Below are 24292 nucleotides of genomic sequence, written 5' to 3'. Positions count from 1 at the left end.
CCTCAAGGCAATTCCTCTCTTTCATTAAAATAACAAAATATTGAAGCACAGAGCTAAATTTTGTTCCTATTCCACTTCTGCAAATCCCCACTGCAGACGATTTTGCTGCAAATGCATAAATGAGTGCAGAATTTGAAGACCATGGGATCTCTGTTAGTATGAAGACAAACTGGATGTGAATGTTCATTCCTTCAGTCCTAAGGATCTCCCTGATGTGGGACCCAGAGGGTGACCAGACATGATTCAATGGCTACAAGACTATGATTGCCACAGCTTTGATTACTCCCTTTCATCCTTTCTCTTCTTTGGTTTTCTCTTTCCATCAGTCCATGCTCATGAGCAGGAGTGAAACAGAGCACTGGAGGAACATCTACAAGGAGGATTTCCCAGGCTTCCTCTACATTATCGTGTCAGAGCCACAAGAGAATACTGAGTCCGGTTTATCACAACTGAATGAGTGTAAATGAGGCAGATAGAGAAGACTGTGGTTCCCATGGGAGCCTTTGGGAACTCAGCTGGGCTTTCATGCAACCCACATGCAGGCTGCTGCTGGCACAGTTCAACCTGGTGGTCTTCAAGGACAGTGACTGCGCCAGCCTCAGTAAATAGCCTTCTTTCATTTAAGTTTTCTTTTTAGCTTTTAAGTAGAACACGAGAAACCAGGCTTTCAAACTCTAAATTTATAGAGAACTTGCAGGAGATTTTACAATTAAATTGCAAACTTAAATTCTCAGTGATTTTTCTGTTCCTGTAATAAGATGTTGTAAAATATAATAAATATTATCCAAACCTGGATCATAATTTAAAAAAATTTTAAAAACATTTTAAATCATTTTCTCTTATTGTTACCAGTACTAGAAACCATAAAACAACCTATCTATCCTTAAATATTTTCCTCTGGAGAAAAGATGGCAGAAGCCAAGTTTTTAAAAGCTTTTGTTATAACATTCCACAGTTCTGACCATCATGCTTTATTGCTCTATTATTTTCAACAAAAGCACTTAACTGTGTATGCCTTTTCTTTTGGCATATTTATACTTCTCTGCAGTAGATTAAGGAAGCAATTTTCAAGAAAATCACATTTTTTGAGTTATTTTGTTGTAAAATGGAAATAACTGGACTGTGATGAATACAGACTGCTAATAACTGCGTCTATTATATTTAAAGAAGAGATATCTTCTTACCCAATGAGCTATTATTCAGGACACTCTCCAAATACTTGACCATTGCCTCAATATCACTGTCCTGTGGATAAATGAAATAAGGAATAGCATTAGTGTGAGCACAAACTTTAGAGAACTGCTTAACTGGGGCTTTTGCCAGCTAGCAGTAAAGTGCCCAGGAAATGAGAATGCATTACATCTATATATACAATATATATTGAATATTGAGTTAAGACAGACTTAATATTGCAGATATAATTTCTCTGTATTTGAAAAAAAAAAAAAGATTAAATGAACCTTTAGGACTTCATTAAAAAGTTATTAAATATTTTTCATTCAAAAGTAAAATTTTATATTAATTTTCCACTTATGTAAATTTGTAATTATTTTTATTTTCATTATCACTAACAGTTAACTGCAAATCTATAGACAGACAGACAAAAACATGGTAAATGGCCACATCCAATATTAATGCAATTGCTTAAATAAAAGCTTTTTTTTCTTTTTTAATGGGATAAATGTAATTCCCAAACCTTTGACTTCTCACAACAGGACATCATATTTACTCCAAATACCACAACAGAGCTGATTTTTTCTCATTACGCTGTAAGGCACTTTCATCACCACTGGTTTTCAAGGAAACTAGCTGGCTTAACTTGGCTACCTTGAAATAAAATTTCAGTGAGGAAGAGAATGTGGTTTTCACACAGTGGTAAACAGTTGAATAAATGGTTAACCAACTTACACCAAGGTAGAAACTACCTGTGCCTTTTCTCCACTTGGGCTTAGCAATCCAAGAGGATTTTAGCTGTTTTATTTAATATGATTACCTATTTAATGTATTTCTTTAATACTTCTCTTTTTTTGCAGAGAAAGCAAAGCCCTACAGAATAGGCAAGGGGCTCTGACAGATGCACAGAAGATAGGCTCTCTTATGCGTCAGAGCCAGCATGGATGAATGCTTGCACATTTCAAATGCAGAATGAACAAACCCCTTTCTAACAGCAACAGGCCATGCCAAGGCATGTGTTAGGAATCCAGTGGAGCATTTTTTTGGGTGACAGCACACAGACCACCCACAGCTGCTGGAGCTATGATAATTTATGCCAGCTGATTATCTGGTTTGACAATCTCAGAAGCGACCTGGAAATTGAAAATAGGAAGCTAATGTACCACATCAGTAGACTGTCATAATGAAGAGGGCAAATTTGCTATTATTGCCACTAAAAGAAAACACAAAGAACAGGGTGATAAACTGCAGTAAAAAGCATCCAATAGCATCTCAGTTAAATCAAAGCCAATGAAAGCTTCACTCTGCACTAACTTTTAAAGATGAAACCTCTCCTAAGCTTCATAATTTTTTACTTTTTTAGAAACAGTTTCTCACTCTCTTTCATGTTTTCCCCCTAATTAGATACCAGTGTTCCTAGAAAAAAATCATGGAAAAGAGCCATTGGCTTGTAGAGGTAGAGGTCTGGAAAAGTAATTGGCAAACTGCTGCTTGAAATCTGGCAACCTGCATTTCTGCTCCAAAAGAGAGGGACACAGGACACTAAACTCCAATGCTAAAACCAAGATAAGAGGTCCAGGTGTGCTCAGGGTCTGAAATTGGAGGCAACTCCACATCTGCAACTGGACAATGTAGCTGAAAAAACACAGGCTGTATTGAAAGATATCAACATGGGAAAAACAGCTGTGTCTGCTCCCATCTTAAACCTTTGAAATTATACCATTCCAGTGCCTAACTCTACCTTCTTAACTGAAGAGGTGTTGCATTCCATGTAAGGCCACTACTTCTCAGTCTGTCTTGACATCTGTGGGAGCCTAATATAGCTTGAATAAATAGCTCTTTCTACACCACGCACCCCAATGTGGTGTTCAATTAGATGACTCTTCTGACCCCATGCTACTGCATGAACATCAGAATTCTTTTTAATCATTGTTTGAAGTAATGGGGTCACCAGGGAGCACCGCCAGATGCAGCATTTCCACACTCTCTGCAGAGAAGTAACTAGTAAAGCAATCTTGTATTTGGAAAATTCAGAGATTTGCACAGATTAGGAAGGCAAATATCTTGCAAATCCTTATCCTGTGTTGCAGTGGAATGACTTCTTTATCAGCACACACCTCCAAAAGCTTAATTTATGAAGGTATTTTTGAAGAAAGGGTTTAAGAATATGAATCTCACCATAGAAATAGGAGTAGGAATTTTGGTATTAAGTAAATGACTGCAGAAACAAACCCCTGCTATATACTAGCAAGATCAAATCTATTTTGGTAGGATTTGAAGCTTATTATTAATACTGAGCATGATCCCACCTACCTTTGAGCGGGATTCATGTCACATAACTGTTGACATCCAGAATGAAGATGTCGCATGCAAGCTAATAACTGTAGATCCTCTTATAATCACCAGAGAGAAAGAGGGACCTCTCAGCATATTCCATCTAACCTACGTTAGATGTTTACACTGAGATAACATTATTCCCTAAAAATGCTTGCTTACTTCCCCTTACTGTACAGACTTTCCATTCAGTTAGTTCAGACATAGGTGTCCAGATTTGCACAGCTATGTTCAGTCTGCTTTGAGCTGGGACTTACTCCAGATTTTTTCACTTGAGAAAGGGAAAATTGAAAATTATGCTCACTTCCCAAGAAAAAGAAAAGGTCATTGTGTCAACACCCAGAAACACATTTCTGCTCTATCTAAGGTGCTGGGGTCAACATGAGGAAAATGGTCACGGGGGGTGCTTCCCAGTCAGTTTGTGCAGGCCAGTTTGCAGAGGGTTAATGCTCTGTGTGCACACAGGCTGCTGGTAAAGCGAAGCCTAAAGGCTGTTGGGCTGGATTCAGACAAGAGGTGCCAGTGGGACAGCTCTTCCATCCCACAGTGACGGTTCTTGTCATCGCAGAATTCTGAGTCACTGCAAAATGAGGGAACATTGCTACTCAGATCTGACTGCCAACACCTGATTTATTCTGCATTATTGAGAAATCTATTTTTATCTTCTGCCCTTCATTAATTCTAAGCAGAAAGTTGAAGGAAAATTTTAAAAGGCATTCTAAAAAGAAAAAAAATTATCTCAGAGTCTGATAGAAGTGAGCAATAACTTATTTTCAAGAGTATCTTGTGGTAGACTTTCTGGGCAACACAGTGTTTGTATGTCTATGTGTTGTGGGTAAACACAGACCCAGCAAACTGAAAAAAAACAATGTCTTAGATATTCCACTGATTTACAATTGACTAATAATTCCTGTAGACCAGTACTGTATAAACTGACCCTGAATTTTAAAACATCCTGTGTATTTAGTTTGAAAGCTAGGAGACACTTCTGGATTGAATGAAGCTGTTTGTGAGTAAACTTCAAGTTTAACTGGTGAGAGAATTTCAGGACTCCATGCTACTGTGGTAGAAGTGGAGTTCTGATTTCTCACACAACCATTTTATTTTTGCCTTAAAAACTACAGCTTAAAGACGCAATTAGTTCAAAAATGTCAAAAATCAGAACAAGTTATTTGTAATTTAGTGAAGAGTACTAGCATACATGGCTGGTTCCCTAAAATGCAAAAAACATCACACACTGTTCTGCAAAATTTGCACATGAACTCAGAATAACATATATGATCCTAAGCAGAATCGGACAGTACTGTTCAGAGGCACTGTACGCAATGCTTTAAGCTGGTGGCCCAGGGGAGAAATGACTTGTTCCTGAATACCTTAGGAAGATCCATTTTTAGAACTGACTTGGGCATTTAATTTCATTGATTTTACTGAGACTTGATCACTGGAGACAAGATTCATCTCAGCTCATTCTGATCAGATCTAAATCAGGTGCCTTCTCCAATTCTTCAGCCTTCTTCACACTTTAATCCCTAAGACTTTCTTGTGGCAGCCTCACCTCATAAAGCTACTTTAAGCCTCTCCATAACAACTTTTCTCTCCACTGACACTTTCTGAGATTCTTGGGAAAGTCTACAGATTTGTTGCTCAAGTCTTGCAGTTGTTTAGGCTCACAGTTCAGCACACCATCCTAAAAAATATGTCTAATATAGGCAGAAGGAAGTGGCAACTAGAGGTGCCTATCTGTCCCCAGGAATTAGAGCTGGAACTCAGACCTTATGCTTGAAGTATACTTTCAGCTTTAACTTAATTTACCCATAGCTAACACGTGAGAGAACCCCACTGTGAGTGTTACAGACACAACTTATTTGACTGACAACAAGCGGCCTTATGGCATTCATGAGAGTGTTATCCTTAATATTGAAGGAATGCAAGAATTACATATGCATACACATATAATTAATTCATGATATTGATATACACACACATTCCTAACAAAAACAAATTTCAGTAATGTCAGTAGGACAAAATCTTGGAAGGAGCTTAATTTTCCCATGAGCATCAAGTGTATACTGTTTTCCCAAAGGTCATGATACCTGGTGATTTGTCTTAGAGACCGTCTGTGATGCTTCCACATCCTCCTCCTCTTCACTGCTTTCTGAACAGGATTCAAACTCATCATTATAATATTCTTCTGCAATTTCTGGGTCTTCAGGGATCTCTAACAGCAATTATGAGTTTAAAGTATAGAGACAGACAATATGCACAATATTAAAAAGATAAAATGGATTTTACACCACCCATGTTATATCACTAGCAATGCATTCTGTAATTGAAATCAAGGGACAGGTTCTCAGATTAAAATGTTCATCTTTGATGACATGATAAGCAGTGTTAAAGCTGTCTCTGGCAAAAGGTCAGATCCTCATCATATGTAAATTAATGACCTCAAAGAATCTATATTGATTTTGGCCTGAAATCACTGAACCATAGAATAATTCAGGCTGGAAGGGACCTCACAGGATCATCTAGTCAAAGCAGGGTCAGCATTGAATTGAATCCAGCTTTCATGAGCTGAAATTATGCTCCAGTTTGGTTTTCTCTAACACGTATAACCTGTGGCGAATACAACTGCTAAGCTAAAATGGAAAGTAATATATACCGTGCACATGTTTAAAAGATAAAAGAAATAAAACCTATATCTTTTTCCAAACTTTCCTGAAGCAAAAGCATAACAAAATAAAAGAAACTGGTGTAAAGTCAAGGTACGCATACTTGTGCGTCATGCTCTCTCAGTCTGTTACTATCACAAGTTTTAGTAATAGCGGTGAGTGCAATATCAATCTAGCCAACGAGCCAGCCCATCAGTAGCCCTAAGCATTCATGGAGAGAGATGCTCCAGGAGAGCTAACCCCCATGCTTTGATTTTAGGCAGTCCCTTACTGACTTATCAAGATAAGTTACACCAAGCCCAGAAACAATATTTTTATGCTAACAGTTTTCAAAAAGAAAATGTTTGGTATCCATCTTTGCCTGATATTATTACAAGAAATGACAGTTGAAGACAAAAACAGCTTAATGTTCAGCTGTCATAAATCACCACAGTCCTAACTTTAGCTAATGCTGATTTCCACTATACCTCCCAATTAAGTCTACTACTTTAAAGAAATATAAACTAACTTATCTTAAATATTACTGCATTGAAATATATTAAGTTCCAATAATACGCCATTAAAAATGCTTAATAGCTTTTTTTTTCCCTTTTTTTTACTTGTTTCACATGGATAAAATACCCAAAAGGATTTAAACAATGGAATACAATTAAAATCCATTAAAAGACATTGGAGTTTGGGCAGGAGGAATAATTCTAATCTTTAAGGCATAAGAGAGAGAACTCAGGAAAAAAGTGAAAATGTATTTATGTGCAGCACTAAGTGGTTGAAGCTCTCCTGTTGAGATATTATCTCTACTATCTACTGTCTCCAGAGTATTTTAAAAAATACTTCCTTTTTTAATAAAGTTTATTTACCTCCAAAATGCTGACACTGTTTTCACTCAGGTTTCTCTGTTTTAAGTTATTTATGGAAGCTGCATAACAGCACCATGCTCCACTGCCACAATTTCTAATCCTTCCTTTTTCTATTTTTCATATTTCTCAGTTAAAAAAAAAAAAAAAAAAAAAAAAAAAAAAAAAGAGAGAGAATCAATACATGGGCTTCCAGGAGAACCCCCCCAATCCAAAAACTTTTCCCACAAAAGAATTTATTATTGTGTTTGATTGTTTGCATTCTACAAAGTGCCATTTGACAGAAAAGCTGAACCCTTCATTTAAAAAAAAAAAAATCTTAAATATCATTCCTTTTTAGCATGGGAGGAACACTACTAAATGAAGATACATCACCTTTTCCAGACAGAGTGAACATTAATGTTCCTTTCTTGCAGAAAGGCTGTCATTCCTGTGATTAGTATAATTTTATTAGGTTCATCCTCATTCTATCTATGTGTATATATGCATTCAAATACATATGAATCAGCCTATTTTTTATGTTATAACACAAACATTGGACTACACTAGTGTTTTCTGAGTCGTCTTCTCCTCCCACATTATGTATTTGTTTACTGTTGTACTGAAACCCACAATCCTCCCCTTCCTAACTAAACACGATATCAGAATCCGTCTTTTTACTCATAAATCTAGCTTCAAAATGTCTGCTCTGGCTACAGTAAAACTCTATAACTGGTGAGTAGTCCATGACCAGCCAAAACTGCTGAAGCCTCTGAACTATGTGGTGGGGCTGGCACTGCCTGTATCCCACTTCCATGCCAGCTTGTGCATCCTTGTCAGAATTGCTCGCTTTACCATTTGTGAAATTGTTTTGACAGCTGTTCATATACAGCCAGTTAATCCAAGCTCAGTAATACAATTTTAAATGCTAGTTCAGACACTAGAGATGTTCCCAGGTTACACAAGTTTACTGGCCCTGATTCAGAAACTATTCCAAGTGACATTTCTGAAAGAAGACAGCATGTCCAGTGGATGGGAACTTGGGATTTAGCTAATACAAGTCTTTAAAACTTCTTGGGTTTATGACAAACATCTTTAAAGAAGGCACCTTCAAAACGTCAACATATTAATCTAGACTATATGGTTCCACGTAACAGTTGCTTGAGTCCTACTAAGTAGAGCCAGCTCCCAGTCATCCATGTGCATCATGCAGAGACACATCTCTGGTTCTCTGCTGAATTAATCTGAGTACTGACAGCTTATTTTGTTGAGACCCAGGATCAGCTGAATTTCAAGAACACATAAGCTGGCTTTAGCACAGCAGATATCATAAATCAACATAGCAAGCTGTACGTGTGCTGGCCTAGTAAAGTCTAAGTGCAGATAACTTGAGTGAGCTGGTACTTTCAGCTCCAGACAGGCACTGGTCAGGGAAGGTTGGGCCCCATATGCTTCCATTTCCATGTCTGCAATCCACCCTCCAGAATATTTGCTACCTGAATTTTCCCATGATCCTGGATATTTCACACATACCCCCCAATTTCCACTAAGTGGGTTGTAAAAGGCTGGTTACTGCCACCATCCCTGAACATTACTGATGCAGTTGCACACCTCAGCAATGTAGCACAGAAGAAAACTCCTTGGTTTATGCATTCAGAGAAGTAGTTTTAATAAAAATAGAATCATAGAATCGTTTAGGTTGGAAAAGACCTTGAAGATCATCCAGTCCAACCATTAACCTAACATTACCAAGTCCACCACTAAATCAATTAAGGGTAGAGTAGCAATTTCATGTTTCCTGGCTTGGTGGCTGGATTATTTATAATTAAAGTAAAAACTAGGAATCATTAAGATTGGAAAGGACCTCTAAGATCATCAGTCCAACCATCAACCCAACACCACCATGTCCACTAAACTATGTCCCAAAGTGCCACATCTACCCGCTTTTTGAATGCTTCCAGGGATGGTGACTCCACCACCTCTCTGGGCAGCCGGTTCCAATGCTTGACTACCCTTTCCGTCAAGAAATTTTTCCTAAGATCCAATCTAAACCTTCCCTGATGCAGCTTGAGCCCATTTCCTCTTGTCCTATTGCTAGCTACTTGGGAGAAGAGACCAACACCCACCTCACTACAACCTCCTTTCAGGTAGCTGTAGAGAGCAATAAGGTCTCCCCTCAGACTCCTCTTCTCCAGGCTAAACAACCCCAGTTCCCTCAGCCGCTCCTCATAAGGCCTGTGCTCCAGACCCTTCACCAGCTTCGTTGCCCTTCTCTGGACATGCTACAGCACCTCAATGTCTTTCTTGTAGTGAGGGACCCAAAACTGGACACAGTATTCCAGGTGTGGTCTCACCAGTGCCGAGTACAGGGGGACAATCCCCTCCCTGCTCCTGCTGGCCACACTATTCCTGATGCAAGCCAGGATGCTGTTGGCCTTCTTGGCTACCTGGGCACACAGCTGGCTCATATTCAGCCGGCTGTCAACCAACACCCCCAGGTCCTTTTCGGCCAGGCAGTTTTCCAGCCACTCTTCCCCAAGCCTGTAGCGTTGCATGGGGTTGTTTGCATGGGGTCACATGTTGTGACCCAAGTGCAGGACCCAGCACTTGGCCGTGTTAAACCTCATACAGTCGGCCTTGGCCCATCGATCCAGCCTGTCCAGGTCCCTCTGCAGGGCCATCCTACCCTCAAGCAGATCGACACTCCCACCCAATTTGGTGTTATCTGCAAACTTACTGAGGGCGCACTCAATCCCCTCATCCAGATCGTTGATAAAGATGTTAAACAAGACTGACCCCAAAACTGAGCCCTGGGGAACACCGCTCGTGACCGGCTGCCAACTGGACTTAACTCCATTCACCACTACTCTCTGGGCTCGACCACCCAACCAGTTTTTTACCCATGTTGATCTTTGGGCTAGGTCTGTTTGACTTTTGTTTACACACCTTTGCAGAGCCTAGTATAAGCTCCAAGGCCAGGACCTTGACCCTGTCCTTTGTTCTGACATAAAATAGAAATTAAGCCTATTTGTACCTGGAATGTACTTGGGTAAAAAAGTGGTGCTAGTGAGATGAACATCAAGCCTATCATATCAAAAGAGGAAACGGAACCACTGCTGCAGAACCGAGGGTACCCTGCCTCTTCATTTCGATAGCTGGACTGGGAGAAGAACAGCGTCACATTTCCGAAGGTCCTGACACCGTCTCCAGCCCATTGGACCCCCTTGCTCATACAGCACTCCCAACCTGCCCAAAGCACAGTGAGTCCAAATCACTCCATTCCTTGTATGCAGCAAAGTCACCCTGTGCAGTATACATGTGGTAGGCAGGGACTCTGCCTTCCTCGCAGACCCTTGGAAAAGAAAGGTGATGGTAACATCCAATACAAACGTTTGTAATACTGTGCCAGCTGGTAAAACATGCAGTCTGATGGCTGCAATGCCGCGGTAATATAGTTGTCCCTCAGCTGCCTGTTCTCCCTCTGATACAGCATACTTATATGCTCCATGTGGAGCACAAAGGAAGGTCTCTACGGCTGCTTCTGCCCCCTCATGCCCCCCGATCTGTCAGCTGATCTCTGAAAATACATTACATTTTATCTAGCTGTGCATATTGCACTAAGGCCAGTCATGATACCTTTTATTTGCTTACAAAGCACTTCATTCAGAACAAACTCAGCTATTGCTTATGTATTGCTAAGCAGCTTAGGTATAGCATTGAGACACTGGATATTTGCTATTAGATATTCAAAAGAAAACGAGCTCTGAATAATAACATTCTCTTTAGATTTCTTTCTATATATTACTAAGATGCTAATAGCTGAAGGAAGGGTAAAAACCCATTATCTAAAAAAATCATAAAAGCACAGTTATTTCCCAAGAAGACAAGCTATGCAGAAAACAAAGGAATGCGATACTTGTAATATTTTGCTTAAATCCACTAAGAGCTTGTTCCAGGTAGCATGGTAACTTGGCAACAACAACAGTTTTCTCCAAAGATATGAAAATACTTTGATAAATATCTTTAATTTCCTCTTGCCTTGAAGTCATACTTGTAATTGGTGCATTGACACAGCATTCTCACATTCCAGTGCATGCAGAAGACAATAAGTAAGGCCCCTTTTATTTAAAAAGGAGAAGAAAAAAGAAAACAGAACAGTGTAACATATGGTCATTTTCGCCACTTGTATTCACAGTAACAAAGTCACACTTGGCTCTTAGAGACTATTGTACATTTTTAATCCCAAGGCTTCATCATATCTCTGGAAAAAGGCAGATTTTCTCAGCTGTCACTTTCCTATCTTAAGTAAAAGGTTGTTATAGTTTCACATAGCTACACTCCTCGGTCTGTGCAGTCCTACAGACAACAAAGTGAGAAGCAAAGCATTTGACTGCTCTGACAAACATGTACTGTCATGAGATATAATGCACTCTTAATGTTACAGTGACATGAACCAACACACTGAAAAGCGGTGCTATATAGCGGCTCTTATGGACTACCTCATCTCTGCTACCACATACTGCCACAGAGAGCTCAAAAAACTAAGAAGGGGAGCCAGGACGCAGACAGTTGCACTGCCCCCCTTGCAAGGCTTTGCACATGAGCCTCACTGGGGACTGAGGCAAGAGCAGAGATAAGCATTCCTCCACCTTCTGCTTCTGCATAGTGCCGCACTGCAGGACAGCCCACTGGCAGGACCACACCAACAATGCAGAGGTGCCCCTGGTCCTTTCCTTTCTGTGGAAATTCATCAGCAAACTCCAGTTTGATCCCATCTCAGCAGGTGTTACCTACTGGAGCAAATGCCGCAGCAGCCCCCAAACTGGGCAGGGGGCTGGAGTGCCTGGGTGTGAGGAGGGGCTGGGAGACCAGGATCTGTTGAGCCCTGAAAAGGGAAGGTAAAGGGGAAATCTTATTGCTGTCTATGACTATCTGCTCAGAGGATAGAAGGAAGATGGAGCCAGACTCTTCTCAGAGGTGCACGGTAATAGGACAAGAGGCAACAAACACCAGCTGAAACATCATAAATTCCAATCTGACATTAGGAAAAAAACTTTTACAATGAGAGTGATCAAATACTGGAACAGGGCTTAAAGCAGCAACAGGAGCTCAATTCTTGGAGGTGTTCAAGACTTGACCAGACACAGCCCTGAGCAACCTGATCTGATCAGACCTGCTTTGAGCAGAGGATTGGACTATAGACTGCCAGAGATCCCCTCCAACCTAAATTATTTTATGATTCTGTGGTTACATGATGCTCCACAAACAAACTGTTTAGAATTACACCAGATCTATTTGTGTGTGTGCACATATTTAACACACACGCTCACAAGCTAAACAGAAACTTGCCTGTTCTGTATGCCCCTGCAATGTGTACGCATTCTCACAAATCACCAGCAAAAGGAGACGGTGAACAGGGCTGGCCAGCACTCTTCAGAACAGTGCATCAGTTATCACAGAGGGAGAAAACAGAAAGGGATTTCTCCCTTCAAGGAGAAAACAGAAAGCGCTGAAGCATTGTCACTAGGAGAGAGGTTTGAAACACAGAGATATGTTTCCCTGAGCTACATAATCCTGAATAAGAAATTCTACTGCAAAAGAGAGCAAGGGGTCTGTGCCCCTCTGCAGTTCAGGTCAATGCTCATACAATTAGAAAAAATAAGATAACTCCATTATTACAATTTAAGACCACTCAGATTGGTTTGGGGTTTTTTTCCCAGTGCAAGACAAAAAACCTTCAATTTTAAAAGTTTCCATCAAAGAGAATAGTCATCCTTTGGTCAGCTATAGATGAGATACGCATTATGAAGCTCTGAAGCTTCATTGTTCAGAAAGTCAGTGGAAGCTTTTGTCTGGCTCTTCTCTACTAGGCTGAAAAAGACTCTCAGAAAATGTGTTGTTTAAGAAATGAACTAAGAGATATAACAGGACTTTTGTTCCCACGAAAGTCCTGTATGATCCTTTTGGCTAAACACAAAAGGACTATAAAGACATTAAAAGAATTACCTTCTGACATGGCCATGTACAGCACAGACGTGAAGTAAAATGTGTTGTTCTAAATGAGAACCAGAAATATAACCAAAATTAAACATTAATATTTTATAATTCTCCTCTTAGCATTTTAAAAAGGAAAAAAGCTCCAATTCACTTGTGGGCTTCACTGAGTGATGGTTTACCTATTGTGAAGTGTCTAGGAAAAATAGAAATAAAGAGGATATAAATCAGAGTAACCTTACGGCGATCTTCTACTATATGATGTTAGAAATGAAGTAGTTAGTTCAAAATGGTTTTCCAAGGAAAAATTACTTTTTTTTTTTTTTTAACCAAAATACAATTTCTAAGAAAAATGGTTTTTTTGAGGGACACAGTTCTTTTCCCCAAACCCTCCACCTCCCGGTATTTTATCAGAATGTATAGAGGCAAAGCATGAGAGGAAAAAAGGAGTTGCTAAAAGCAGTTGGTAACCAAAATGAGCAGCAAGAGGAACACTTTCATCACATCTTTTCCCTAATTTTCTGAGTGGTTTGGGGGTTTTTTTCTTCTGATTTTCTAATTGTTGTATATACAGAAATGGGGGCTCTGGTAGGCAGTTACAATGAAGATGATGCCATACTGCCTTTCAAGCACAGTTTAAAGTTCAGCAAATCTAAAAATTTTCCAAATAGTCAGAAATCCTTTTAATACTGATAGATGAATGAAGACAAAGAACGATACAGCAATGTAGTCAATAACAGGGAGCACTTAGTGAGTCTTGGAAGCCACTTACTTTATACACAAAGAGGCCCTATTAATGTGAAGGTTGCCCTATTATTTGTACAGTTTCCAGCAGGAACAGAGCAAAAGCTGTAAATTAAAGGAAAAATGACCATGAAGCTACTTTATGACATCAATTTAAAACTACCTTAGTCCTTGAGTTATTTTAAACTTTTTTGATCAGCCAAAGCATACTTTCAAATAAAGACTCAGTTTTCCTACTGAATCTTCTAGAGATGGCCTGATACTTTCGCTTTCAATCTGATGATGGCGTTGAGAAGAGTCCATGCATTAATACAAAAAGCTGCCCCTTAAGACAGTCACTTCCTTCTCCCTGAGATTCAGTTCAAGAATGCCATTAAGACATAAATTGGGGATGTTTTCACAACCAGAACTTACTGAAAGAGTAGAAAACAAATGGGAATGATTCAGATCCCTCTGGGAAGCTGTAAGAGCAAGACTTCTTGTAAGAAGCAAGCTGTGAATTTTTGTGAAGCTATGGAAAGATTTAAGTAGCTAGGCATACCGAACAATACAGAGCTTCGGAAAAGGTTTCCTGAGGAGGTTATGAATAGAGTTCAATTCCTGATGGCCCTCAAATAAACTAAAGCATTTGAGTAAAAACTTGAAGATAATGGACAATGCACAGAAACCTATACGTAGAGCTTTCTAAATTCCTGTAAACACTAGACTTAAAAATGTCATAAAATTCCCAATAATATCTCTTTAATTCTATGGTTGCCCTCATGGAAGAAGGGTTTAAATGGGGAGCTATAACGAAAGCAAGAAATCAGCTCTCCAAAGGCAATACTTCTAGGGAAGAATTCCTTAAACAAGAATAATAATGCTTCAGTCAATTGAGGAAAAAAAAAAAAAAAAGCATTGATTCATTTTCCTCTTTGTGGCTAAAACTTGCAAACTTTGTTAAACCTTGCTTTTGCTAGAACAAATCAGATTTACTATTCCTTTAATTGAATCCGGGACAAGGTGGGATCTCAGTGTGAAACCAAGCCAACGAAAACATGAGACAGATAAGCAGGTCAGAGGTGCATGCCCCCAGAGTGCCTACACCCTCAAACTCAGCAGAGTCTCAGGACTTTTGTCACCCCATGTGCCAAGGACAAGTGAAGGACTGGTAACGGTAAGTGCCAGAACTAAACAGGCAAGTTTCTCTCAGCAAGTATCCCATGGTATCATTTCAGCAAGTAGCAAGTCAGGGAATATGCCTTATAATCCTGGAAGTAGGGTAACCATATAAAAGAGGAGACCAATGGGTTACCCACAGCAGAAGTCACTGCAACACTATCTTCTTAATTGAGACAAGTCTTTCTAGTTGCAAAGGATACTGTAACAATAATAATGCAGAAAGGTGCTTAATGCCACTTATTATAAATATTATTCTGTTCTATTTTGCCTTGCCAGACTGAAAAACAAGACATGATTTTCCCAAAAGCCTTCGAGCGGTGTGATTGCCTGTATGTTCACATTTTGGAGTGTTACTCAGTTACCCAATCAGTATACATAAGTATCATTTTACAGACACCAAACAAAATGTGCATGTGCAGAGATGCTTAAAGACGTGCTGAGAAATATTACAGGCTTTTAACCTTCCAAGATTAAAAAAATACCTTGAAAATCCTTCAACAAAGCTTGTAAAAATAACAGAGTAGAAAAAACACACAATACTTTATAATGAGTGAACATTTCCTATTTGAGAGCCAACTGAACTTTGCCCACTTGAAATTCAAAGCAGTATATCCATAACTTACAATTAGCAATGGAAATATAGAAATAATGTATGCAGTTACTGTAATGTACTTAGCTATTTTGGAATTGTAATGAAATCAGGGGGTTGCCAGAAGTAATGTATTGCAACATATTAAGCTAAGGAATTTAACATGTTATAATCTTTGCAATATACGGAAATAAAAAGGAATATAATACAGATCAGAGAAATCATATAAAATGTCCCTTTAATTTATATGCCTTTAATTTTTTACATCCTTTTTCTGCACAAAGAATTTAAATAGCACAAGTAGGTAGCTTATGCTATTTTGATCCTTTAACTTGACCACTTCCCACACACAAACATGTCCATTAAGAGCAGAGTAATAGTTTATGCAGACCTGGGGCTCTTGCAGAAATGGATGTGAACACAGGTGAAGCCCCAACTAGTAATGTACTGGCAATCCGAAAATCCAAGATACAATATTTTATTGGTGGCCGTTATGTCCAGTGTTGTTTTGCTGCATTGTCTTTTTCGTTCAACATACTTAAGTGCTGCAAGGACAAGCCCTTAGAAATATGGATGTATTTGCATATATAGTTTCTGGAATACTTACAAAAAAAAATCTTCCCCACTCCTGTTTGACATGTCTCATCAGCTGTGAAACTGATAGGAATATAAAGTGGCACTTTTAGCCATGAATGCCAGTGCGTGGCTTTAAGTTTTCATGCCTGTTTGACTGTAGCTTGTTGAATTTAATGCTCGTTATGGCTCCTCTAAAAAGTATGGGGGTTTGGTAATGGAGATAGCTTTCAAACTAGTATGTTTCAACTGTAAAAACTGATCCAAATAAGAAGGATCAAAGATAATGGTAAGGAAATGGTAGTTTTTGTTGCATCTGTAATTGCACTGAGCTATCTGCAAGCACTTTTAGATAGTTTATGATTTTGTAGCCAATTCCAAGGCAAGTTCTACTGTAGAAATTGAATCAGAAACCTTGAACATTTAGCCATTACAGTTGTATAACAGGATTATGCCTTGCTCTTCATGCTGTTTTCAATGGCAAAGACTGAGCTTCTCTACCTAGAGGATTTTCTATGTAGTAAACTAAGAACCTTTAGATATTCCACACTAATTTCCCACATGGATAAGTACAATGCATGCTCTGATAAAGATTTCTCTCGATTCATTACAAGTAAGTCCTCATAAGCAGTGTCTCCTATTTAATAAATACCTCTGCAAACTTTGAGCCAGTCAAGAGGAATCAAGTTGTATGCAGAGTTGAGAGGATTTATGCTGTAAAATCTGGCTTCCTTAGAAGACCAAAAGCAAAAGGACCTGCACTCAAATAATGAATGTGTTGTAGTGACAGAGCTGCAATTTTCCATCCTACCTAGCCCAGTGTGTGGTAGATCACACAGAAAAGCCATGGTGGTCTACCAGTACTCCAAAATCCATGGAAAAGATGACCCTCAGTATCTGACACTTCTCTCAGTATCCAGTTCTCTGGAAAATGGACATCTGCTCTTCTGATTACTTTTTTGTATAATCAGAAAAGTACACTACGAGCTCAGAAAAGTTAAATAGTAGATGAAGATGAACTATATCGCTATACTAGAAAGTAATGCATTGCTCATGTGATGGTTCCAGGAGCTCCTTAGAAGGAGGCCCCATCAGAAGGAACATTAAACATGTAATGAACCTGCCAAGCTGGAAAAGCCTCATTCTTGCTGGCATAGGAAGACACTGACCATATTAATCCATAACATCAAGGCTGGATGTAGCTGATGGATACTTTTATTTTTTTGGATGATAATTTTTGCTCGTGTTTTAGAAAATAAATAATTTTATTCCAGTTGCAGTGAATATCATCCATGGAAATAAGCAATTAAATATGAACAAGCCTTTTTTACAACTTCTTTTTTTTTCTTATTGATAAACTGACCTCTAGTTGCCAGCACTACAGTATAATTTGCCTCACCATTATTTTCACAAAACCACTACTGAAAGCTAAGTACATGTACTGATCATACAGTGATCTCCAGAAAAATGTACATTGGCATATATATCCTAGTCCAAATGGAGATAATTTCTATAAGGAAATGGGTCAGGGTGGGGGAAGTCATTTTAACCAATACATTGCAAGATGGCTTTTCTTTTTGATGATAAACAGAGAGGATGAATGACTTATTCCCTAGGTAAATATCAGCAAAAACAGGAAATACAGGTACAGGTTTATCCTGACACGTTTTGCACTGCCCATTCCTGCTTCATTGCCATGATTTGCAAAATATACTTTTTAATATTCAGAAATAATTAATCAATAAAATGAGCTTAAGAAATGTAGCAGAAAAGAAAAAAATCCAAATCAAAATACAAAGGGAATTAAGTTATTAATCATTAGCAATTTTACGCTATTCCTTAAAAATAAATGAAGTGTACAGATACACGTATATATTTTCAACTCATAAAGATTTGCATTTAACACTGACAGTGGCTCAGTGTCTCTGAGTACAATCCCAGTATGAAACTTACTTCAGCTCTTTTGTCTCTTGCTTGTACTTGGAGAAACTGGAGATGGAAAAGACATGAAGATATCTATAGTAAAGCAAAACTATTCCCAGTAGTACAATATATTTCTTAACTGCTTTGTCCACCCCAGTTTTAAATTATTTGTTTGATGACAGTTACATAAATTCCTGGACACATAAGATGGACACCTCAACATTTTTCAATGAATATTAAACACAACTATAAAATATCTTTCCATAAATATTTCATTACCAAAATATCATTTATTTTACATTTTGTTTCCAAATAACAAATCCAAAAAATTTAATGCAGTTTAAAACTATTACATAAAATAGTTGCAAATGAGTAAAGCCATTTTTCATTGGTTTATATTTACAAAGGTTTACATTTCCAAGGAACGCGTTAGTGGTCTTACTAGCTGAAACAATACAGTAAGAATATATACCATTCTAATGATACATTCAACATACCACTTCAGCCATTTACTTAATATGGTTAATAATAATCATAAAAATAATTTTTCTAGCTGACTCTTTCTTAGCAACTCTGTTGCCTGTCTTTTTACAAATAAAGGGAACTTTTTTTTACTCCAGTTTGTATGAGTAAAGATACAGAACTGTTAAGAAACACACCATAGTAACTTAAGAGAAACAGAAATTTAAAGCACGTTTTTAAACCTTCACTATTGCAAGGAAGTGAACCTGCCATGACTCTTTGAAGGTCTGCAGTGTGGAGAGAAGTAATAGCCAAACCAGAAGAATCCTTTGCTCTAGCATTCATGCAAAATGAAGCTAAATCAAGGAACTGGAGAGACAAAGTCCCAGAACTTGAAGATTTACAGAGATATTCCTTAATAATCCAGTGTGCCTGCCTACCCATCCGCTGGGTAACTGAGAGCAGCTGGCCAGGGAGAGCTCTGCTCTGCTGGAGTTAGTATGCACAGCACTGCTTTCCAGAAGCTAAGCTGGAGTGCATCACCAATACAAAGCAGGACCAGGATATTATAACATACACTGGGTGACCCTGAGAACTGGAGTAATGGAAAAGGAGAAAATTCAAAGAACAGAGTCACGAGTTTAAGCATTAAAACCAAAATAATCTATTTTAAATTGGGAGATAACAGCTTGGAAGCATCTTAAGGAAGGAATAAGGAAGTGACCAGTGTTAAAACATATGAATAATACAGAAGTATTACATAGAGGTATTACACAGAAGGATATTACTGCCGCCTATAAAAACATGAGGAGAATAATCAAAGGAAGGAAGAGAACTACTTAAGCTGCAAGGCAATAAGGCAATGCATCTTAAAAGTTTGGCATGAAACAGCCAGAAGTAAAAAGGTTCACAAGCACTGCAATATTTTGGTGCAGGAACAGCTTTCTATGCAAAGAAACAGGGGGAACTTTCCAGAGTATATAAAACAGGTCAAATTCATTAGCAAAGGGGCGGTGTGAGTAGAGGCTTATGGCAGCCACAGTCTGGACTTGGTGGTCAAATTGGAGCTTGTTCTCTTTCCATGGAACAGAAGCAAATGGTGAGAAATTGGTGGGACTGGGGGACAGCACTTTCTCTCTAGCAGAGCACCAACAGGAGGCAAGATAATGGCTCTGGAATAAGTGTGCTTAATGCACAGCTTCCTCTCTTTGCTGATTAAACCAAAAAACAGCATAACTTGCTTTCACATAATTTTTCACTGCTGCCCACTCCCAGGTTAAAATTGGATCCCTTTCTTCTTGAGCTTAAGTAACGCAGGCACAGATGATTTTCAGAGTGATTTCTGTCTGCAAAAGCTCATGTTTCTTTGATTTCTCCCCCTCCCCAAGTTCTTCATTTTCTGCTGAGGCATGGAGCATGCTACAGAACATCCACCCAGAATCCCAGCAGTGAACAGGGAGAAAGGCAACAGCATGCCAAGGTGTACCAGCCATCATAAGTTGGTCTTGCTTAGCAAGTGACATCTGAACAGTCAGATTTAAAAACCATGCTCTCAGTCAGTCCCACAGAACTCAGCAGTGTTCCCAGTCTCTATGAGAAAAGAATAAATCTGCATTGTTGAGCTGATTTTGGCTGGGATAGAGTTAATTTTCTTCGTAGTGGCTGGTATGGGGCTATGTTTTGGATTTGTGCTGAAAATGGTGTTGATAATACAGGCATGTTTTAGTTAACTGCTGAGCAGTGCTTACACAGCATCAAGGTCTTTTCTGCTTCTCACCCCACCCCACCAGTGAGCAGGCTGGGGGTGCACAAGAAGCTGGGAGGGGACACAGCTGGGACAGCTGACCCCAACTGATCAAAGGGATATCCCATACCACATGGCATCATGCTCAGCAACAAAAGCTGGGGGAAGAAGAAGGAAGAGGGGACATACAGGGTGATGGCGTTTTGTCTTCCCAAGTAACTGTTACATGTGATGAAGCCCTGCTTTCCTGGGGATGGCTCTGAACACCTGCCTGCCGACGGGAAGTAGCAAATGAATTCCTTGTTTTGCTTTGCTTGTGCACGTGGCTTTTGCTTTACCTATTAAACTGTCTTTATCTCAATCCACGAGTTTTCTTACTTTTACCCTTCCAATTATCTCCCCCATTGCACCAGGGTGGGGAGCAAGCAAGCGGCTGTGTGGTGCTTAGTTGCCAGTTGGGGTTAAACCACGACAATAGTATAGCTGGATGGCACAGTAAGGAACATGATGTTGAAGAACTAACTGAATTTTATTGTTAAAAAATAGTATTCACATTGCCTGCAGAATTTCTCTGTACGAATAAGAATCAGATTATTCCTTTAAGTTTCTGAAGAACTTGTACCAATTGTCAACAATCTGGATGAACATTTTCTGTAATAGACTGAGTTCATCTCAACATCAAAAGCACAGGGTCCACTCAGATCTCTTTCATACTCCAAAAAAGAAAACCTGCTTGAAAACTAACAAACTGGTCAGCAATTTTTGATTTCAGAAAACTCTTTTAAATGTTCTTCAAGTGCACAGGGGTGCTAATTAGAATGAAAAGTGTTCAGAAAATCATTCCAGATTACATAAAACAAACATGGAGAGAAGCTTAAACTTCTTAGGGAAGTCTACAGCATTTAAATGTTTTTGACATTACTGAAACTTGTCTACCGTGAAGTCCAAAACCCCAAAATGTCATAATGATTTTCATTTATCTAACTACACTGCCTTGTTTTTCCTAACTTTCAGTAAAAGCAACTAGCACTGATAAAATTGGATCAAGATGCTATGGGTTTTAAATCTACTAACTAAGGCTAAACCTTGAGCTTTGTATTTGACGCCTTCCCCAATAACATACAACTATGTTTTATAATGCTTTAGATAATTTTCAGTGAAAGCCGATTGTAAGGTGTTTTATTTTCTATGCCTCTCTCTAACCCTTTAAGAGCCTGGCCTTTCAATGCTTCAAGCCTTGCTCTTCTGTTCATGTTGCAAATTTTTCTAAGGACTGCAGGATATGAGCCAAAGACAGTTTGAACTTTCCTCTCTACCTGTTAGGATTGGGGTACCATCCCTAGCTGTTCCCTACCAGCTTTTCCCGTTCCTGAGAGGACTTTTTAGGTCTGACGTGAAGTAACTCTGCTGCTGCGCCTCCTTGGCATTCATGAACAGACTCTCTCTCCTGCCTTTCTCCCCTTCCTCAACTGTTTTTAGTTCGGGAGCTTGTTAGTCTGGTATTTGTAGTCTAACTTCTGCTAACCTAGTATGCATTAGCAAGATTTATTAATGTGTAAGACAACTTTGTAAAACCATTTTATAGTGTTGCTTCTAGTTTTCTTGTTTTTTCTGTTGTATAGCCCATTGATCAAGAACCAAATTCTATTGAAATATCAATAGCTGGAACTGTTTCTACATTTTCAAGTACAAAGGTGCCATTAATAACTTAATTAATAATTAGACATGTAGGACAGGCATGGTTGCGCTGAAATGTTTAAAAAGAAGAAGAGTATGAATACTGAATAGAGTAAGTAACAGCTTTGACATCAGCTTCAGGAAAAACAAGGTAGTCACAAAGCAAAGAAGAGAAACCATGTGATTTCTCTTGCCTATCCATAACTCCTTTTTCTCATGAACCCACCACTTCAATGTCAGAGACTCTGGCAAAAGCAATTAAACATGCATTCAGCTTTGTCAATGCATTGATCCAACTTTTGTATCACAGATATAAATGCATCTAATTTCTGTCATTATAGTTTAACAGCTTAATAGCCTCTAAAGGCAGAAACATCAGTTTCTTTCCTTTCATGCATGTTGTTCTGTTTCTATTTAGGTATCTTTGTATGCTTCCCCCGGTACATCTCCTGCCCACATTTACTGCTTTCTCTTGGTCCTCTATTTGCAAGCTTCCCCACCCTATGCCCAGGATGTATTTCTAGCAGCTGGGTTCTCTCCTACACAGGTCATCCCTCCTTATACTGTGAAATAGCAAGCCAACCACATAGACATAAATGAGACTACATTGAAAGAAAAAAGCCATTTGCTATTAAAAAGACCCACCTCCACCACAAAGAAACTGATTTTGATGCCTGTCATTTAATAGTGTATACCTTCACAGACGTACATAAACCAACACTAAAAGGCAGAGCTACTAGAGAAAAGCAGTTTTCATACTTAGAAGTATGTTAATGCACACTTGCAAGATTCTAACCTGATTAAAAATCTTTCACCATAATAGTGTTTACACAATGATTCTTAAATATTTAAGAGTATGACACTATTCCAGAACACTGAAGAAACAAAACATATAAATGTGCTCTTAAAAATATCTTCCTCATTAAGCACATTTTCGCAGTCTGACTCTTTTTGAAAAGCTTAACTATTTGTTCATCTATCTACACAAAAGTACATCTTACATAGTACTCCATATCCTCTAGACAGTAGCTAAGTATTTAAGGACATTATAGATAAGCACAGTGTAAAGAGTTTCCATCTGCTTCTCTCATTGTTATACATAAAGAAAACAGCATCAAAGTGCAGCAAAGGTGCAAATGCTCTGAATTCTTGTACTCATTTTTGCACTGCAGAGATAATTTAGGAAATGCTTTTCTAACACCAGTCATCTTGTATGTGCAAATTAGTTATTTCCTTCTAACTCAGCATCTCATTTGGAGAAGGTGTGTTCACCTCTGTCGCTGCTCACAGGTAACTCAAACTCTGGGAACACAGACCCCCTGCCACATAACCTTGCTGTACATCTGCTGTACATACATTCAGCTAGGTTATTTTCCTTCTCTCTTTGTAATTTTTTTGACAACTTTACAAATCTGACCACTTTTTATACTGCAGTTTCTCCACCATAAATTAACTACAAGGGACAAAATCAAAACTTGCTTTGTTTATAGGAAGTTTCATTTCAACATCAAATTTTGAATTCTTACCATGGTCTGTAAGTTCAGACATGCAGAGTCGACTTGATGTCTCATTTCCACTTGGTTCATCATGTCCTATGGACACATAGTCGCGTGTAATGACTGGTTGAGAATGGATTAGGGGTTTTGAAGTCTGCGCATCAGATTCCTTAATGAAACAAAGCAGCATGGAGAAACAGGTACGATTAAAGCTTTCAGCAGGATCACAATACAATGGTTGCCCTGATCTACATAACTGCTGGGACTTGTATTAGGCAAACACTAAAAAAAAATCCTAACTTTTTGCAAATGATCAGTAGTGACTCAGCCATAAGCAGAGACAGATTTAACATATTTTTTTCTCCAGACACAATAGGAAATAGAAACTAGACTGCATGCGAAAGAAAAGGTAGAAGACAAAGCACTAACCAAAACCTCATTATTTCTGTGATGCTTTCACTGATTATTTCCAAACTGACACTGTTCTCTCTACAATAAGATGTAGCGCTAGAATTGAACAGGCCTATCTTCTGTTGCAGATAGCTTAAAAGCAAAGGACAGCTTACACTGGGAGTCATTCCAAGACTTCATTCTTACTAAAAAGCCAGTTGAAATGTTAATATTCTTAACTAATGAAATGAAAAGAACCCACAGCCATGCCAAATGAGAGTGTTTAAAGGACTACAATTCTAAACTTATCTTGAAAATGAATGTATTTTGAACTCTGATGTTACACAGACTGTCAGTAAGTACATTTCAGACAGCAGATTTAGATTTAAGGGTGACTTAAGAAAATTGTGCAATGAATAGAGAGTTTGTTGAACCATATCTGAATAACTGAATGTACTTTCCTTCATCACAGATCCACAGGCTCAGCTAAGTGGTCCAGACTTTGATGCATTTCCAAATTATTAGTCTTA

The 24292-nt window shown here is 38.7% G+C and overlaps 1 protein-coding gene across 1 annotated transcript in view; it reads right to left on the bottom strand.

Annotated features, from left to right (window-relative positions):
- Positions 1-24292, bottom strand: part of NEK11 (NIMA related kinase 11) — a 92876-nt gene that overhangs the window by 24087 nt on the left and 44497 nt on the right. The window contains exons 11-13 of the mRNA XM_075705443.1: positions 23403-23541; positions 5601-5725; positions 1185-1245 (exon numbers count right to left, since the gene is read on the bottom strand). Of these exons, the coding sequence (XP_075561558.1) occupies positions 1185-1245; positions 5601-5725; positions 23403-23541 (325 nt within the window). The remainder of the gene's footprint in view (positions 1-1184; positions 1246-5600; positions 5726-23402; positions 23542-24292) is intronic.

Source organism: Pelecanus crispus, chromosome 2 (genome assembly GCF_030463565.1).
Source record: "Pelecanus crispus isolate bPelCri1 chromosome 2, bPelCri1.pri, whole genome shotgun sequence".
NCBI classification, from domain to species: domain Eukaryota; kingdom Metazoa; phylum Chordata; class Aves; order Pelecaniformes; family Pelecanidae; genus Pelecanus; species Pelecanus crispus.
This window is presented reverse-complemented; position numbering and strand designations above follow the sequence as displayed.